At 35.4% G+C, this 20,328-nt stretch overlaps 1 protein-coding gene across 1 annotated transcript; it reads left to right on the forward strand.

Annotated features, from left to right (window-relative positions):
• The first annotated feature begins 4,492 nt into the window (after positions 1-4,492).
• On the forward strand, positions 4,493-5,200 carry LOC143571072 (UDP-arabinose 4-epimerase 1-like). The gene is made up of 4 exons (XM_077056587.1): positions 4,493-4,600; positions 4,667-4,791; positions 4,881-4,994; positions 5,073-5,200. Exons 1-4 carry the CDS (start codon positions 4,540-4,542, stop codon positions 5,160-5,162), a joined length of 390 nt encoding a protein of 129 aa, XP_076912702.1. The 5' UTR covers positions 4,493-4,539; the 3' UTR covers positions 5,163-5,200.
• Positions 5,201-20,328: the final 15,128 nt, after the last annotated feature.

The raw sequence follows: 20,328 nt of genomic DNA on the forward strand, positions 1-20,328 counted from the left end.
GATAAATAAATTTAAACACATGGGTTGTATATTTCTCCCATTTTGTTTTTGAAAGCTTGAAATCGAGCCATCACATCCTCTTCTTTTACTTTATCAAGCGTTTCTCTTTCGACCGCACAAATTAAAGCATTGTTAAAATACTCATCACTCATTCGATTGCGTAAATCTGTCTTGATAAACCAACGCTAGCTTCAACGGTTGCTGTTGCAACCGGTAAAACCAACGCTAGCTTCAATATACGATAAACCAAAGGAAAGGTGGTGTGTTTTCCGGTTTCCACCATTACACGAGCAAGGTCACGCATTTCACCCAAGTTTGCAAATTTATCATCATCCTTTAAAGTGTGATAAAAGGTTGTAAGATCACCCGAAATCACCCTCCTTCATTATTAAAGTCATTTGGATACATTTCAGAAAATGCCACTATTTTCGATATGTCAAACTTAGAAAACGAATCACAAGGATTTGAAGCGGACGTATTTTATATCAAACTAGTTGAGACTTCACTAAATCTATTTCCAAGTTCTTGAATTTGCATATCCAAAATGGTATTAAAAACTTCAACCTCAAAATAATGTCGATTAGTAATGATATTCTTTCGGTTTCGTTGATTACCATAACTTTATGTCATATCTAACATCTTAATCTTGTTTTTTTACACAAAAATATGTCACTCTAGCCAGCATATTGTCAAACCCGTTTTGTCTTAGATTATTCAAAGCTCGGTTTGTCCGTTTATCAACTTAGACGCTTCTAACAAATCCTGATTTTTTAAGATGTTTTGATAGAGTATTTGTGAGGCCTAAAATATCGTCTAAGAAGTGTATGTAAAACACAAAATCAAAACTCTTAAAATACTTAAGAATACCTTCCGCATTAGTTCATTGTTGCACACTCTAATCCTTTTCAAGTCATAATTTCACCTCTTCTCGGAAACAGCGTGGTCAGGTGACTAGAGGAGGAGGGCAGCCCGCAGCAGCGCAATGATGTCTGGCGGTGTCTAGTCACAGTGGTGGCTTGGAGTTTTTGATTAATTGAGGACAGAAAATTTTGTTTTAAGTGTAACACATATTATTTTAAGGGTTAATGGGTTTTATTGGTTTGGGCTTTACACCTTAGTTTGGGCTTTAGTTGGGTTGAATTTTTAAATTGGTTAGGCTTAAAACGCATAGGGTAATATTATTTTTTTCAAGGGTAACGAAACACGAAAACTAACATAAAATTATTTTTGTTACACTACCGATGAGAAGTTGAGGGGTAGCGGAGGCTACCCCTCGTATTACACTACATCCGCCCCTAGAATTAACTCCAAAAGGTGAAGCAAGTGTCGATACGTAATTTTCTTTTGTTTTTTTTTTCTAAACAAAAGTAGCTGATTAATTGAAAGAAGGCAACGGGTTCTTCTTGAATCCATGTGTTAGAAAATCAAGTTCATGTTAAGCAAGTAGCAAGAAAAATCTGATCAGCAAGTAGGTCTGTAGCAAGAAAACTTGATTAGCAAATGGGACAAGAGAAAGAAAAGCCGGTTAGCAAGTAGGCCGGAAATTGATTAGCAAGTTGGTTAATAGAACGTTTAGCAAGAAAACTGGTTAGCAAGTTGACCAGATCAAGTTCAGAGCAAGTAATTTGATCATCTGATCATAAACAAGAGCAAGAAACCCAGTTCCGGTTATAGCAAGAGCAGGAATGAATCGCAAGAATTCAAGCGAGACCAAGAAACTCGTTTTCAAGTTAAAGAAAAAAATAAAGCAAGATCATTAGCAAGAAAGAAACAACGAAGCAAAAAACCGCAAGAGCAATAAATCATGGCAGAAGACAAAGAAGTTGGACCGATTCGTGAGCAAGGCAATGTGTCCCTACAATGACCTAAGTTGGCAGAAACAAACTACACCATGTGGGCAATTTTGATGGAGCAAAGCTTCAGGCTTATGGTCTTTGAGGGATGGTTAATAATAATAATAATAATAATAATAATAATGTTGCTACAACAAAAGCAATGATTTTTCAAACACAACCGGAAGATATCTTGATGCAGGTTACGCAATACCTGAGTGCAAAATAGGTGTGGGAATCAATCAAGGTTCGGTATGTATGAGAAGATCGGGTTCAGAAAGCACGTTTATCAATGTTAAGGAGTGAGTTAGAGACGTTGGAGATGAAGGAGAACGAGACCGTGAATGAGTTTACAAGCAAGTTAAGTGGCATGAGAGCAAATTTTAGAACTCTCGTTTCTAATCTCAAATATAAGGTGACTGAAGGAAGCTAATTAATTCTGTTCCTCGGAAATTCCTACTAATCATAGCCTCTATGGAACAATATTTAGATATTGATAGTATGCCTTTTGAAGAAGCTATGGGGAGGATAAAAACCTTTGAAGAACATCTTAAAGCCTTTTATAAACTAGAAGAGAGTGATCAAAGTAAGCTACTACTAGGAAGTTCAAGTAATCCAAGGGTTGATGATCCTGAAAGTTGGCACTATGGAAAGAGAAGAGGTGGTGATCAAAACCGTGGTAGAGGAAGAGGTTTTGGTAGAGGAGAAAGAGGATGTGGAAGAGGCATGGGACAAGGAAACAAAGACAAAAGTGGGTTTAGGTTCTATGAATGTGGTGAACCCGGTCACTTCGCATACGAGTGCACCAAATAAGAGGAAAAGAAAGATGACAAGAACGAAGAAGCAAACCCTGTTTGAGATGATCACGATCCAGCTTTGTGGTGAAGAATAATTAGTCGATTTCAATATTAAAAGGGAATGTTGAGACACAATCTTGAAACGGGTTATCGAAAATTGAAGGGGCTTGATGAAAGTATTTATTATGTTTATTTTGGTACGTTTATTTAGTATGGTAAGAATATTAAATATTATTTAGTTGCCTAGAATAAATTGTCTTGTTTTGCAAGTTGTTAGTTTATTATAAATAGATGGTTAGAGTTTTTGTAATTTGCAAGAGTCAAGAAGTATAACAAAAAAGAAAAAGTCAATCTTGGTTGAAATCAAATTTGTGTTCGTGTTCTTAGGCCTGATTTCCAATAATTAGATCTTGAAAACTGTCTTATGAAATTTTTCAAATTTTAAATTATTTTATACTTTTCTAAATTGAATTATTTTAGGAATTTTCTCATAAAAATATCCATCCAAAAAAGAAAGATATTTTATTGTTGTGTTGGAAAGACATTCTCTTTTTTCCTTTACTGGTTAGATTTTGACACTTAGAAGATGGCAGGTGGCACCAATCACCATCACCTTCATTCTCTCTCTCTCATCGTTCAAAAACCTAGAGAGAGAAACACACTGCCTTCATTCTCTTTAATCGTAAGTCAGTCTCTCTGCATTTTCTCTTTTAATTGTTTTTTCATTTTGCAATCAATCAAAAGTATATGTGTGTGTTCTGATCCGTTGTTTTTAGCTCGTTTAGGTTAATCATTATATTATTGCATGTGTCATGTGTGTATTTGATTCGTTAATTTACTCATTTAGCACTCTAATTATCCCCTCTTTGCTAGGGTTTTGTATTTGTTAGCAGTTTGATTGTATGCCATTTGAATTTGATGCTGTTGTTGATAGTAAATATAATATATTAATAATAATAGTTATTATTATTATTATAATAATAAGGTATATTGGTTTTTATTAATCCTAACTATTGCCTTTTGGTCACTGTCGGTCTCAACTATTGGCTACCGACTGTCCCAACTTCTTTTAACATATTTGTTCCTAATGTCCGCGACTAACAGAATCCTAATGTCGTTAGTTTCAAGTCGTCGAAAAAACGTTTTGGCCGGAAAAGTCAAATTTGTTGCCGGAAAACACTACCTGAACACCGCAACCAATTGACTCACCACCAACCAACTACCACCACTTGAGCACCATCAACCGATTCCGACGATGGTTCTAGGGTCTCCGGCGACCTCAGTAATTGAGGCTTTTAGTAGAAAAAGGTTCCTAAAGGTCCGATACAAAGTTACCACGATGTTTGGGACGAAAATGTTGAGTTTTTGGGGAAAAAAATTGAGTTTTCTGGCCAAAAACGTTTTTCAGGCGACCTGAAACTAACGACGTTAGGATGCTGTTAGTCGCGGACCGTTAGGAACAAATACGTTAAAAGTTGGGACCGTCAGCAGCCAATTCGTTAGTTGGGACCGGTAGTGACCAAAAGACGATAGTTGGGATGAATTAAAACCAATATACCTAATAATAATGATCATGCTACGGGATTGCTTTTGGCAACAAAAGTGAAACTTAGGATTATCATTGGTCAAACTATAAGCGAAAGCTCAAGCGGCTTCAGCGAGTGTCCAGTAAACACTGCATGACACAATATTATTGGATGAATTCAGAGGTCGGCTTTAGCACCAACACATAGTCTTATTATTACTGTTGGCCAATAGATCATAATTTGGATTTTTAAAATTCATTTTTTCTAATAATAATAGTCACCAATACTTATTTCTGTTCATAGTATAGTTCTACTACTGATTAAAGCAAAAACATGTCTTGATGTGCAGCTGCAGCAGTTTAGTCATCAACAGTTAATTTCATAATGTCAAACTTCAACAAGCCAAGAAGTCAACCAAGGCCTCCCAGATCCTATGCTTTAGGAGGTAAAATAACAAATTCACAATTTTATGCTATGAATCGTTTATCGTATTTTAATTTTGGTTCTATAGGTGTGGATCATACAGAGCCAATAAAGAAAAAAGGCTTTGCAAGAAACATGGTTTTTGCTTTAGGACTTTTAACATTATGCATTTTAATCCTCAAACAATCGCCTACTTTCACGAGTCCTAGCCCCGTAAGCAAGCCGACCCTTTTGATCAAGTTATATGTGGTTTTAAATTTTTAATATATAATTTGTTTTAATTACCATATTGTCCTTTGAAGTTCTCACGACACGAACCAGGGGTTACTCATGTTTTAGTAACTGGAGGTGCTGGCTATATCGGTTCTCATGCTGCACTACGTCTTCTTAAAGACTCGTATCGTGTAACCATTGTGGTATGTCTCTGTTCTTATTAATCTTTTGCTAATATTCAGTTATATAATGCAAATTAAAATTTAATAATTTTGTTGTAGGATAATCTATCTCGTGGAAACATAGGCGCGGAGTTCTTCAAGATCTGTTTCCTGAACCCGGGAGACTTCAATTCATTTATGCTGATTTAGGAGACGCGAAAGCCGTATCCTTCTAAACATAAATATTAGCATTTCTTGAAAAAAAAACACATGCAATTGTTTATTTGTTTGTTACCTGATGTAGGCTGTCGCGGTCTACTCAAACAATCAATTGATTTGAGCATTAAATGTTGCCAAAAACGGTCTCCCCAATATCACTCTCGGCTCTTCTTCATTCTCTACCGGCTCATAATCCAAAACAAGAAAATCTTCAGGATAATAAAACTCACCAACCTTTACTGCAACTCCAACCAACTTCCCTCAGGGCCGCCTTCGAGTGAAATCAGCTAACACCAATGTGGTGTCAACTTCTTGTAAAGGTCCAAACTCAAACCAGTCATAAACACTCCCCGGTAGAACACTTACACTCGCACCATAATCAACTAACGCTTTGGTGGTCTTGAACTCTCCAATCTGAATGGGAATAACTGGTGCCCCTATTTCAAATTCTTCAACCGTGTCGCTCACCCCATGATCTTCAATGGTGATTGTACTCACGTGTACGTTTTTACCATTTGATGAACTGCTACTCTGATGACTCGGGTTCTTCACAGTATCACTTGGTAGCTTGGATGGATTCCTCTTCAAACTAGCCACTTCCTCAGCTAGCTGGCTCACCTGTTTATCCCTCGCAGCATTGGCTTTCTCTTGGAGCTCTAACCTTTGGTTTACACTTTTATTCTGAGCCTCCTAATCTCTTCATCTGCTTCAGAAAATCCATCACGTCCTTAATCGACTCCTCCTTGTTACCAGAAGAACTTCCTTGACCTTGTGTTGCCCCTTAACTTTGCTGACCCTACTGATAACTCTTCTGATAAACCTTATTATAACCACCCGACTCTTTTTGATTATACCCGCTTTGATCGCTACCCCTTTCGTTCCCATATTGACGCTGATTCGACTGATAACCTGCTTTTTGGGAATTACCTTAGACGTTCAGGTTTTGCTGCGTGTTCGGGTTTCCATAGCTGAAATTGGGGTGGTTTCGGAGGCCCGGGTGATAGGTGTTTGAATTCATATTATTATTGTAACGCTTCTCACCCTGAATGAAGTTCACCTCCTCTTCTTCCTCTTCTTCGTCTTCCATCACAACTCCACACGTCGCCACTACATGGCCTATTCCACCACAGCTCTCGCAAACTGGGTACGCCTTTCCTGACTTGCCTTTCTCTTTCACTCCCACACCCATCAAGTGATCCAATTTTCTTTCTAACCTAGCCATACGATCATCCGACTCACCACTATCCACTGCTTTCACAACCGCCCTTTTTACCATGCGATTCGACTGAGCTTGCCTTTTCGAGTTCATTGCATGTCGCTCTAAGTGTTGCCAATCTACATTCTCATCATTAGTCAAAAACGACCCATTCGTGGTCGACTGAAGATCATGCACATCATCCCCGGCAACGACGCCATTTTGACGTAGACTGTTGTGGTCTACTCAAAACAATTAATTAAGGACTTAAATACCTATAACTAGTACGGGTAAGTAAGGTCGTCTCCTCAGGGACTCAAGGAAAGTGCAAATTTATTTAATTTATAACTAATTATTTAACCTAAGCGGACAAGTTCTCAACAACCTCTTGAATCTCGTAAAAGCTTCGTGAAAAGTCTCCCCCGACCCTTGCTGAAAGTTTCTAATGGAGGTTCGGGCCTCGGATGTTCTTTGTGGTGTGTAGTACTCGTCCAAAAACTGCTGAGCCAGATCTTGCCACATGTAAATGCTCGCTGATGGTAGAGATAAGAACCATTGCTTTGCTAGATCTTTAAGGCTGAATTGAAACACAACTAGCTTGACTTCATCAGCGATAAACCCTTGACTCGAGATGGTGGCACAAACCGCATTAAACTTCCTCAAGTGCAAGTACGGTTCTTCTGATGCTTTTCCATGAAAAGTAGGCATCCCGGTCAAGTTACTTTGCCTTACTAAAAACGTTCTGCCTTCTCTTATCGGGATCACAATGGGAAGCGGGTTCGTGGAATGAAGTGGCTTTGAACCCCCCGAACGGGTGGTGGAACGAATGCCTTCGGGACCCCATCGTTAAATCCATACTCGGGAAACTGTGGCTCGGGGGGATCTTGTCTTCCTCTTTCTCGACGGTTTCTTGGTGGTTGAGCGGGCTCGGGTGTTCGGTTTCTGGGAGGTTGTTGTTGTCTTCTATAATACTGATTCCCTTGCACGTCTTCCATCTCCTTTTCATCCTCGAACTCATCAAAATCGTCAAATCCCCTCCGCTGAACTTACTCGAACTCGATTCTATTGTGCAGTGGTTCAGACCTGATTGAACGATCATCTCTCATTTGATATCTTCTTTGAGCTCTCGGGTTTCGGTTTTGGTGAATTGGAGGGTTGAATGGTGGTAGGTCATGGATTGGTGGGTTTTGTGGAATGTTTTGTGGGATATTTTGTGGAATGGGTTGTTCTCGATTGTGCGGTGGGTTAAGGTCATTGGGTTGAAACATAGTTGGAACCGGGTAGGGGTTATCTTCTTGATGATTCATGTCTTCTTCTTTCGGTCTTGAAGTTTCACCCCTTCTTTGTTTTGCTCGGTTTCTTCTCGCGGCTTTTTCAATCCCGGGATCAAACTGCAACACCTCCTTGTCTCAAGCAAATCTCATATGCATCAACCTAAGAGATTAACTGCACACACCAAACAAGCACACCGCGTAAAATCAACGAAGAAAAGAAATTAAACTAAATTATGCTAATTTAAACTAAACTAAACTAGCACTAAGCGCATTGAGTCCCCGACAACGGCACCATTTTGATGTAGGTTGTCGTGGTCTACTCAAAAACAATTAATTAAGACTTAAATACGTATAAACTAAGACGGGTAAGTAAGGTCGTCTCCACAGGAACTCAAGGAAAGTGCTAATTTTAATATAACTAAATTAATTAATTAACTACGACGAACAGACGATGTCAAGAAGTTTTTAGAAAAAGATTTAATTAAAACTAATTATTACTTAAAAAGATTTGTAAACAATATCAATTAAAAGTATTCATTCTAGGTTCGGGTAATGTGACAGTTCAACTTAATCACAGATTTACTTGTCTTGATTGCGTAGTAATTACTAGACCTAGTAGTTTGATTGTGATGACAAACGATACCCTAACCGAATTGTTGACACAATTGAACTCGATCTACACAATTACCAATTTATGTTTTATGACAACTAATTAAGTAGCATGAATCGATGATTATAAGTTCAATGACACAAGAGCCTAACCCTAAGTGTTGATGAACAAAACCAAACAAGTGATGCACTAATCAATAATCACAAATATAAATTGTTTAAACAACCAAGCAATCAATTAAACAAGATAAAAGCAATAACTCAAATCAAGTTCATAACTTTAAGCATAGCAAATCTGATCTCCAGAGGAATTACACAAAACCCTAGCCTAGAATGAATAAAGGACTTAGCCGAACATAATCACAATGTCAAAATACTTATCTTTGATGAACATGCAAACCCGAGATGAACCGGAAGCCTTGGAATGTTAAGAAGTCGTCTAACACAGCCTCTTTTGCCTCTGGAAATCGTTATTAGCCGAATGGGGAGGTTAAGGGATTTAAATAGGGAAAACATAAATTTTTGGCCGACTTAAGCATCTTCACGTATCGCGAAGATGTCCCAGCATGCTTCTTCGCGTATCGCAAAGGACAAAATAGTCGAGGCCGACATCCTGCAGCTTCGCGTATCGTGAAGTTGCCTTTCTTTGCATCTTCGCGTATCGCGAAGATGTAAAACTTCATATTTTTCATTTTTCTTTTCTTGAATGCCTCGTGATGCGTGCACATCCATCTTTCACTTCTCGATCTTCATTCCAAGCCCGTAAATATCCTCGTTAAGCTCCATAACTTCCAATATCCTGAAAACACGTAAACAATGCTTGAAGTACCAATGTTCATTCGATTATTTACCTAAATATAACTAATTAATATATAATAATAACTAACTTTTACCCAACCATCAGTCACTGCCGTTTTTTCGGTTAGTAAGGTAGATTTTACGATTTTTCCTGATAATTTTTATAGGTATTAACCGTGGTCACCCCCAAGGTATTTTTTCAAAAAGCTACGGTCACCATTGATTATATATATATAGGGGTGGGTTCTAGTAAAAACTCCTCTTAAAGAGAAAACTTAAAAACTACTAAAAACTTCTAAAAAACTATTTTTAACTTTTTTAAAAAAAAATTTTTGAAGCTTCTTCTTTTCACATTATTCTTATATGTTGTTATTGGTTAAAAAAAACAAAAAAAAACTTGTCGGTAACCTCGTCGGTATAGTGCGTATGTGTAATAGTGTGCATTGCATATATGCAAAAGTGTTTGTATTGCATATAATACAACACTATTGCACATATTTAATACACACTATTGTATATATGCAATATAAGACTAATACACATATCGAATACACATTAGTACGTATGTGTAATATAACATTAACGCACATGTGCACTACATCAACTTTTATTTTATTATTTTTTTTCCATATAATACAACCCTACTACACATATACAATACACAAATATTGAATATATACAATAAAACACTATTAAACTCAAAAAAACATAGTAATACACATGTGTAACACAACGGTATCGCACAGTAATACGTATGTGCATTCAGCGGGGGGGTTTTATATTTTTTTTATTTTATTTTTATTTTTTTTTATATTTTTCGAGTGAAATATAAGAAAATATAAGAATAATGGCTAAAACAGAATTTTGAAAATATTTTTGTATTTTTAATTATAGGGAGAGGATCAAGAGAAAACTCATCTTTAGAGAGAAAACTAAAAAACTCCTAAAGAATTATTTTTAATTAAAAATACAAAAATATTTTCAAAATTCTGTTTTAGCCATTATTCTTATATTTTCTTACCCTTTGCTCGAAAAAAATAAAAAAAAAATCCGCTGTAATGCACATACGTATTACTGTGCGATACCGTTGTATTACACATGTGTATTACTATGTATTTTTAAGCTTAATAGTGTTTAATTGCATATATTCAATATTTGTGTGTTGTATATGTTGTGTAGTGTTGTATTATATGAAAAAATAATAATAAAATAAAAGTCGATGTAGTGCACATGTGCGTTAATGTTGTATTACACATACGTACTAATGTGTATTTGATGTGCGTATTAATCTTATATTGCATATATACAATAGTGTGTATCAAATATGTGCAATAGTGTTGTATTCTATGCAATACAAACGCTTTTGCATATATGCAATGCACATTATTACACATGTGCACTACACCGACGAGATTACTGACAAGAGTTTTTTTATTTATTTTTTGTGGAACCAATAACAACATATAAGAATAATGAAAAAAAAAAAGAAACTTCAAAAAAAAAATTTTAAAAAGTTAAAAATAGTTTTTTAGGAGTTTTTAAGTTTTCTCTTTAAGAGGAGTTTTCACTAGAACCCACCCCTATATATACCCCATCATTTGATTTTTTTTATAAAACCTCGTAGTTTTTATAAACAAAAGTTACAAAATAGTAGTCGAATAGTAAAAAGCTTTGTTTTTATAAAACTCAAAATTGGAGGGGGCTATTTGTAAAAATAAAAATTTGTTTAAACAGCAACATAAAAAACGGGGATTGATTAGGGTTTTAATTTTGGGAACTAATAAACATGTTACCTCACCTAACTTGCTCCCCTGTTCCCACCGGAGACCACCAGCTAGGACATCCGCCATCCACCGCCTACCGTCCGTTGCCATTGCCATAAAAATAGATATATAGATGCCATATTGTTTGATCCGACCTGAACCGAATCACCAAAACGAACCGAATCGTTGACTCGAAAATTTTTTGGTCCGTGACTTCGGTCACCCCCGTAACAAAGCCCAAGCTTCGCCACTACAATTAATCATTTGAGGCATATAACACACAATCGGACAATTATTCTAAGTAACACATACGCGGTTTAAGGATCAAGTCTTAAATCATTTTTGTTTAAGTATGCAAGCTACCCCCAAAATATAAAAGAGGAAACGGGTATGAAATTACTCACTTGGAAAAAAGTGACTTTAATGAAGATAAGTTAGACTAAATCTTAAAGAAGGTAAGCATGGCGGTTTAACGTGCGTGCCCTATATTGAAAGATCGTGAGTTAATATTGAGTCTTGAAAATGGAATATAAATGGTATAATAGTTCATAAAAACAAGGCTTGGTTTTTCGGGAGTTTAAGTTATATTTTACGAAATGCGGTTAAATATAGTATGCATAAAATAAAATAAGTTTTACATGAAACGAGGTCTTTGATGTTTAGTTTTACCCAACCTTTGTTAACTTTTACACAGGGAAGTTGGTTTAGTGGTGTACACGATCCCGCTAATGTAAGCATCAAGATCCGACTTTTAAGGATTTGTTCGGTTATTCGGTTCGGGACTTGATAAAGTGCCAAATCCATATCCAACTTACCAAAATGTTAAAATATATGAATAACTTCAATAAAATTAGTAGCTTAAACAAGTTTGAGAATTTTTATTAAATAAAGTCTCAAACTCGAGTTTTAGCGAGCGTAAGTCGGTCAGGTCTTAGTATAAAACCAAGTTTGTTTCCGACATACCATAATCTTAGAAATATAAATAATTTAAAGTAAAACATAAGTTAAAATGGTTAGGAAAGATTTTTGATGGTATGAATGGTGACTAGCTCATGAAGACGAGTAGTTCGACTTTTACTCGGTTTTTACCCGAAACTTGGTTTAAGCCAAGATTTGTTCCAACACTTTCAAAATCTTAAGTAATATGAGAAATATAAAGTGAAACATAACTAAAAAGATAGGTTGAACTTTGGTGGTTTGAACATTGACTAACTTGCTAAGACGAGTGTTCGGTTTTACTCGACTTTTACCCGAAACTTGGGTTCAAGCCAAGATTTGTTCTACACTCCCATATCAACCATATAATAACTAAAATACATATAAAAACTCAGATCTAAAGTGTTTGATGCAACATGGTTGCTTAAAAGTTAATTAAAGTGCTTATACGAGTGTTCGGTTTGGTTCGGTCCTTAACTCGATATGAGACCGAGGATAGTTACCACATCTCCAACACCATAGAACCAAATATAAATGAAAACTCAGATCTAGAATGTTTCATGCAACATGGTTTCTTAAAAGTTAATTAAAGTGTTTAAACGAGAGATCGGTTTTGGTTCGGTCCTTGACTCAGTATGAGACCGAGGATGGTTACCACATGTCCAAAACCATAGAACTAAAATAAAGTAAAATTTCCAAATCTAAACTCAAACAAGAAAGTTAAGCGAGTAAACTTCCCGAAAACGACCCAAATGGGCCTAAAATGCATAAATATGTGTTTGAATCTCCACAAGACTTAAATAAATATGAAAGTGGTTTTCTCAGCATAAAATAACTTGGAAAAACTGAAAACATCAAAAACATATACCCGAAACGGATTGAAATGCGAGATTCGGTTTCGTTAACTTCTAAAGTCAAACTTAAGCAAAACTAACTAGAAAAACTTGCAAGTTCAAACAGTTTGGTTGAAGAGGGGAAAATGAGCAGGAGAAAATGGCTGAGATAGAGGGGTATTTATGGGGGAGGATTGGGTTTGAGGAAATGAATAATGCATTTATCCGGTGAATAAACTGGTAAACACTTTGATTCTTTTATTTAAAATGATTTTTTATTTAAATAAATTATGACTATGTATATAAACACGTTTAGAGGGTTTTATAATAACTATGGGTTGAGTCTTAGTTGGTTTGGATGGTTAGAACACGAGTTCGGGGCTTAAACGAGCAAAAACAAACCAAAGCAGCAAACTGATCTGCAGCTGCAGCTTGGTCGTGCTACGCAACCAAGTGTGAGCATGCCTGTCGCGATATAGGATGGGTGGGCTTGGCAGAACTTTCATGTTTTGGCAAATTTAGTCCCTGGACTTGTTTAAACTTGATTTTTAGCGTAAATTAAGCAAGTTAAGGATGATATAGCAACAAGACAAGTGTGGAACAAGATCATAACTTAAAATCCACCATTTTATTAATATTCAAATATCCGAAAATCAAAAACGTGTCGGGTTTACAATACAAAAACAAATATAAATTGAACCAAAAATGACAAATGTCACAGTCCATCCCAGATAACATATGTATCATCACACAATATCGTAGATACATGTCCACATCTCCTTGAAGTGTGGTAATTAAACGGCCTCCCCATCCACAACACGTACGCTTCAAAGCCCCACTTATGAACCCTGCATAAAGATTGTTTAGCAAAGCTAGATTCCAGGTGTAACATACTAAATTCATTGATTAAGTTTATAACATGTTACATACCATATTAATTTGGAGAACTGTAAAGTTGCATGGGAGCATTGAAGTCGTTAATGTAAATGACAATGACATATGGATGAAGCTCTTGAATCTGGTTTAGCTTTGTTTGTAGCATTTTATGTGATGTTTACTGAACCGATAACCTGGTGGACAGCCAGTTATGGGATTATACTCTTCAAACGTACACATATATTGTCAAATACAACGGAGAGCATCCAATTAGAACCATTTTCGAAACAACTAGAGTTCTTGCATATGTTAACCAATTTCAATATTAATTAATTATTATTTATCTAAAGTTTATTTATCATTATAATATTTCTCTCAATCATTCAATACCAATAGCAGCTATTAGTAGGGTCCGGGAGGGGGAGATGTAGACAAACCTTACCTTTATCCTAAAGGATAAAGAGGCTACTTCCGGGGAGACGGTCCGGGTTGAAAAAATATAGATAACATGAACAATATAAAATATTATTTAAGTTTATAAAAAACCGAGTGTTAAAATTAAGTCAAGAGGCTTCGAGACCTAGGTGATAGTTTTCTCCATCTTATTCTCTCAGTTTTTTCACTTGCTTAATTGTATAGTTAATTAATAAATTTCAGTTAATTCTACTAGTTCTAGCCATTGATTCCCTTCAATTTATTGTTAAACTTGATACTGACACAGATTTAGTGTTAGAACATACGTGTTTACAGTTCACGGATTGAAAGCTTCTCTTACCAGCATTATATTACATTATGATATGTACACTTTTCTCTTACCGGCATTATATTACATTATAACATGTACACTTACCTATTTTTTTGTTGGTAACATGTTAAGAGCTAAGCAGTTAATGCAGAAAAATATCGGTCTCGAGGACCGATATTTGAGATATCAGTTATCATGGTGAGATATCGGTGGGATATCGGTAATTTTAATATCATTCAGAATTTATATATTGTAACATTTCGGGAATACCCTATTCAAGTTTGGGCTAAAAGTGATAATTTTGAAACTTAGAGGGTTGAAATGAAATTTTTAGTTTTTCAGACCCATCGCGCTACGCGATGGGCAGATAGACAAGATCATCGCGCTACGCGATGTAGTTTCCTAGAGATTATGAAAAAGGGGGCGCATCGCTACGCGATGGTCCGAGTTCATGTGGGCATCGCGCAACGCATTGACCGGGTTAAGTAATCTGATCCACGTGTCCAACCACGTATCAACACGTGGCAGAATCTTGTGGATTGCGGCGTCGCGCTACGCGATGGCCAGAGGGGAATCCCCATCGCGCTACGTGATGGTGCCTAAAATTTGCCTATAAAAGGGGAGCTACGGGTTTGAACCCCATTCATCCCAAAATCACATTCACAAGCACACACTTAGCCTTGGGGAACGTGCCAGGTTGCCGAGAAGTTCCGAGGTCCGTTTTCTTGAAGTTCGTGCAAGTATCGAAGCTTTAACGGTAGAGCAGTTAAGCGAGTTAGAAGCAAGGTTTTGTCAACCAAGTCGTCATTCTGCCTTAGTATTAGTATTTCAAGCATTCACTAAGGTAGGATCTAAGTTTAAGTTATTTCAATCATGTTATAGATAGCTTAGACTCAGTCAAGGCTATGGCCTTTAACTTTGAAATGATTTTCAAAAACATTCACAAACAGTTTTCAATAAAAGTTACTTCTATGAGGGTAATGTTATGCAAAATTATATTTTTGATGGGCATGTAGTAACTGGAAGGGGAATATCATTAGTAGACTCTTCTTGCCTAAGGTAAGTAATTTGTACAAATCTCAATCAACCGCGGGACCGTTTACTTACCTGGAGAAGTTTGCCAACGTGATAGACTCTATTAGGCCAAAGCATGCTATATCAAACGTCATACAAATACAATCATGATTTCAAAACATTCACAAACCTAATAAAGGTTAAAATCAGACTTTAAGTCTGCAGTCTAAACAAGAAAACACCATCAAGGTGATCATTCAAACCTATTTGTTTATAGGTTAACAATCATTCACTTTAAAGAAGGTTTTCAATCACTCACATCAACAGTACAGGTGAATACGTTAAACCTTTACAATCAGTCAAAATATATTTATACTCTATAAGATAGATAGGTTGTTTGTCTTATAGAGTCAGTCAAACATTTACATGAGATTACGTGATCTCTAAAACGTTGTAATACAAAATAGAAAATAAAACAACTCAGACCAAATACACATGTGTCTGGATCCAAACATAACCGTTAAGCCGATACAGTCAAAGGCTACGTGGCCGCGAGCTAATGGTCATATATAGTTTCTCTAGTATGGGCTACGTGTCTCGGAGACTTGTGTGTGTGTAGGGCAGTGTTACAAATACCAGGTATAGCAATATATCTGCTGAGCTTGTTAAGAAAACTATATTTGTATTATGATTGTTATTTAAATGCTTTTAGAATCATAACGATTCACCAGCACATAGCTAACGTATTTTAATCTCACTTGCAGGTAATTAAGTTTGACGATATATAGCAAGGATTAGAGTCGTCCAGAAGATAGGAGTTCGCACCGTATGATGGCTCAATTTTCATATAAAATCCTTGTAATGTTAAAAACAATATTTTGTAAATTTTCAACTTAGGTATTTAATTCCCAAGTAATTTTTCAATGTAAATTAATATTATATTAAACTTTAAGTCTTCCGCTAAAATTACACCATAAACTCTGATACATTTACAAAACGGGTACCAACTATTGGTCACACTCCTAGGCCCTAAGTCGGGGTGTGACATATATATAGCACTTTAATACTAGCAATTTAGTAAACTCTCCTACTATTAACAAATTATCCTTTTGCAACTTACAAAACACTAACAATTGTAGCAAGTAGGAACCGATTAAGACTTAAAACACTAACATTAAACACTAAAAGTTGAAAATTAAGACTTAAAACATTGATATCGGGAATATCTGTGATATATCGGTGAAATATCGGTAAGAATCGCCGATATTATCGGCACCAATATACTGACCGATATTTCACATGAAGTCCGATAACCGAAATACCACCGAGATTGACTGTAACTTCAAAAATTATAAAAACCCATCTTTGAAAATCCATTATTTTTATATACTTTCGCACACATCAATGCACGCACGCACGCACGCACGTGTATTGTTAATGTCACCTAAATTTTATTTTATTTTCAATTGAATTTTTTTTTTAATATCAATGTAGTTTATTAAAGGGACGTGTTTTAAGTCTTATCTTCAAAAGCTTTTGTGTAACATGTGTGGTTTCAACTTGTAACATATTTGGTTCTAAAAGACTCATTTACTTACTAAAAGATAATTGAAAAGATAGATAAAACACAACTTCTAGCCCTTAGTTTTTTGAAGAACACTCCAACGTTTACATTTATATGAAGAACAACCAAGCTTCAATCCCTAACACTACATTCTTGAGTTTAAAATACAAGAAAAAGAAATAATAAGATTGGACAGGAAAAGAAATTATATACTTAAAAGTAATTCTTGAGTTAAAATAAAAGAAAAGAAAAAGAAAGTGTTAATTATATTCTTTAGTTAGATCGGAAGAAAAAGATAGGAAAAAAATTGTAATTTTACAATTATGTCCTCATAGCCAAATGAAAAAGAGAATTGAGATAGGGTAAATTAGTAATATTGTAATGGGCTATAAACTTTCTTTCACAATCAGATCATATTTGGCTGGAAAGTTTCGGAGGAAAAAAGACCCAACTTTTCTTTCCATTCTCTTTCTTTTCTTTCAAAAAAAACTCAAGAATGAAAAAAGAAAAATTTTTTTATCTTTTATTTTTCAAACCTTTAAATAAAAAACTCAAGAATATAGTGTAATGTTGTTCTGTGCAATGCCTTGAACTAACAGTGCATTTCAATCGGGTCACACATGGTACATCAATGTAGGTGAATCATGGTCAGCATCGTTGGTTAAACATGTACGCATATGGCCCATCAGGAGTACTCCTTATAACCCGTTGTGATTTATATTAGCATTAGCATGTTACGAACATTTGTGTCATGAATGGTCAAATATGATATATTAGGTCAACTATGGTTAAACGTAGTAATTATCATCATAGCGAATGAAGCATGTGTATTTGTGTTCATTTGTGTATGAAAGGCGATTTACTCTTTGTTTGAAGTAGCAAATACTCTATTTTAATATAGTTTTTTACTTTTTTTATAATTCACAAAGCGTATAAGGCCTTTTGCAAAAGGCTAAAAAGATTCATTATTGCTTATTATATATCGCATGTGTATCTCAGACAAATAAATAATATGGTTAAAGTTATATTTAACTTTATTAATATTGTAGATTTCTCATACAAATTTTAAATTATTTGTTAAATGTATTATTTCTTCAATTCAATATTAGTGTTGGTATTAATGTTAGGGGGTGTTTGGTACAGAGAATTGGGGGGTGAGAAATGGAAATGGAAACAATTCTCTTGTTTGTTTACGAAAGAAAGAGGTGAGAAATGGAAATAAACCATTTCCATTTCCCTGATTTCTTTTCTCTGAAAAAAGCGGAGAAATCATTTCTCTAGGTTTCATTTCTCACTTCCATTCTCTTCCTTTTCACTTCTATCACCAGCTTCCTCCTTCAGAGCACCGCAACCCAAAACAAGGTATGGTTCAAATTTCCGATTAACAGATCCATAAGCATTCAATCCATATATATCAGCTTCCTTTTCACTTTATTATTATTAATCGTACGAACTGGGTTTTGAGATGTTGTGTTCTGTGTAGTTTGTCTGTGCTTGCTGTATCAAGTTGGTTTTTCTTCCATCTGTGTGTACCCACCGCTTTCCCACAAAACCTTAATCATAATCAGAAATGCTCTTTTTCTCCCCCTCTATGTGCGATGTGATGGTCGTTTGTCGCCCCTGTTTGCCTACTGTTGTCGGGTTCAATTTCTGAACCCTAGGTGACGGTGGTGTGGTGGCCTGGTTAGGGTTTCTGATGTAAAGCCCCGTGACTGACGGCTGTGGGTCTTGTTTGCTGTTTGTTAAACCCTCATGGTGGCTAGCGGCCATGTTCAACAATAATTTTGTTTGGTTCTATAATTATCTTTTCAGCTAATTTGCTTCTATAAATCTATAATTTTAGTAATAGCTACCATTATGTTGCTTCAAGGTCACTAATGATCTGAAAACAATCTGTTATACATAGTTGTGTGATGTGTCATCCCTTATTTTGCTATGATCTGTTATATATAGTTTTGTGATGATTCATTATGTTGACAAATGAATATTCATGTAGACGTCTGGTAGTAGCATGTGAAGATCCTTGATTACATATGGTGATGGCAAAGTTTCAAAAGCTTGTGAGATATTTGCTTACCGTCATATTTAATTAGAATTTCTGGATAACAGGTGGATCTAAGCTAGTGGGATTGAACAGGCCAATACACTTTTGACATTACCAGACTTGTGAGTAATATCTTAAATATCACATTAGTTAATTTGGTTGAAATTATGATTAGTTGTGGTAATTGATAATTAGTGACTTGGGAGAAGCAGACTCAGTTTGTCCACCTCTTGGTAACACATCTTTTAAAACACTGTGAGTACTTGAATTTTTCATACTAATGAAGTATTGCCAGTTTATTCTTTTTATTTATTTTAAATTTTATACTGTTAGGATCTTAAAGCGTATAGGGACCATAAGAATAGGGCTTCTAGGCCTAGACTTCAGCCCCCTACAACCGACTTAGCACACTGCACACCACAGTTCCGTTGTTTTACCAGTTGAAAAATGACCATGAGATGATCATTTTTTTATGTTATTTTTCATGTAAGGACACTCTAAACCTGCATTTTGATCTATGTGTTGAAGCATATGGCACATTCTTATATTTAGTTTTAGTTTTGTCTCATGAAAATATATTATATACATAAATTGTTATATTTAGTTTTCTTTTGTCTCATGGAGGTAACTTAAATATATACAGGGGATCCTGCAGGGTTATAGATGAAGCAGCATAAGGGTGGGGGCACACTCTTCTACAAGACTCCACAGATAAAGAACTACACAAACTGAATAAATGTTTGCAGAAAGAAGTGTGACATTTTTTTTAAATTTCTACTTTTATAAATGTTATTAATATACACATTTTGTCAGATATGATATTATGACTCTTAAGCAACATTTTGGGATGAAAATAATGAAACTTGAGAGAACGAAAAACTGAAAGTAAAGGTAAATATATATATAAGCACACAATCAGTTTTGTTATTTGTTTTTTTTACAGTTATTGATATTATTGTTTTCAACTTTGATTATGGATGCAGAAAGAGAGAGACTGATTGCAGACTAAAACTAAAAATCTTTCACTTACTAAAGATGGGTAACAAGCGTATCTTTGTTTCATTCTGTTTATTAAGCTTACATGTTTGCTGAACTTTTACAAATGGCAGCCAACCCCCTTAATTGCTGCTGTAATGACAGACAAGAAACTGGACATGTCATAAGAAAGTGGAGGAGGAGGCGGAGGCGATGGCGATTGATTGATATTGCTGAGTTGAGTTGGAAGCCCAATGTCAAGAGAAGAATAATAATTTAGATGATGCCGAGATCAATTGTTAAGTTGCAAGAATAGTAAGTCACTTTTTTATATAATAAAATTGTTTTCATTTATATCATGTCTTCAACTGGTTTATATTATGCTAATAGTTATTTTATTTTGGTTAATCTTTTGTAGAAAAAGGCAAGAAAAGGATTTGAAATCTCTTGGATAAATAGGTGATGAGTACTTGCTGTTTTACAGATTTGAAGAATGTAGAAAGTTGTCTATTTGGATCTTAGATCTGTCTT

The sequence above is a fragment of the Bidens hawaiensis genome, unplaced genomic scaffold (genome assembly GCF_021521415.1).
Source record: "Bidens hawaiensis isolate Kalapana, Puna unplaced genomic scaffold, B.hawaiensis_p1.1 tig00025189_1, whole genome shotgun sequence".
Lineage (NCBI taxonomy): Eukaryota > Viridiplantae > Streptophyta > Magnoliopsida > Asterales > Asteraceae > Bidens > Bidens hawaiensis.

Excerpts from the sequence above, each read along its gene's own strand:
- LOC143571072 (XM_077056587.1), top strand. The coding sequence starts at position 4,540 with ATGTCAAACTTCAACAAGCCAAGAAGTCAACCAAGGCCTCCCAGATCC. Across the intron at positions 4,601-4,666 it reads CAGATCCTATGCTTTAGGAG|GTGTGGATCATACAGAGCCA; the intron begins GTAAAATAACAA and ends TTGGTTCTATAG. Across the intron at positions 4,995-5,072 it reads CGTATCGTGTAACCATTGTG|GATAATCTATCTCGTGGAAA; the intron begins GTATGTCTCTGT and ends ATTTTGTTGTAG.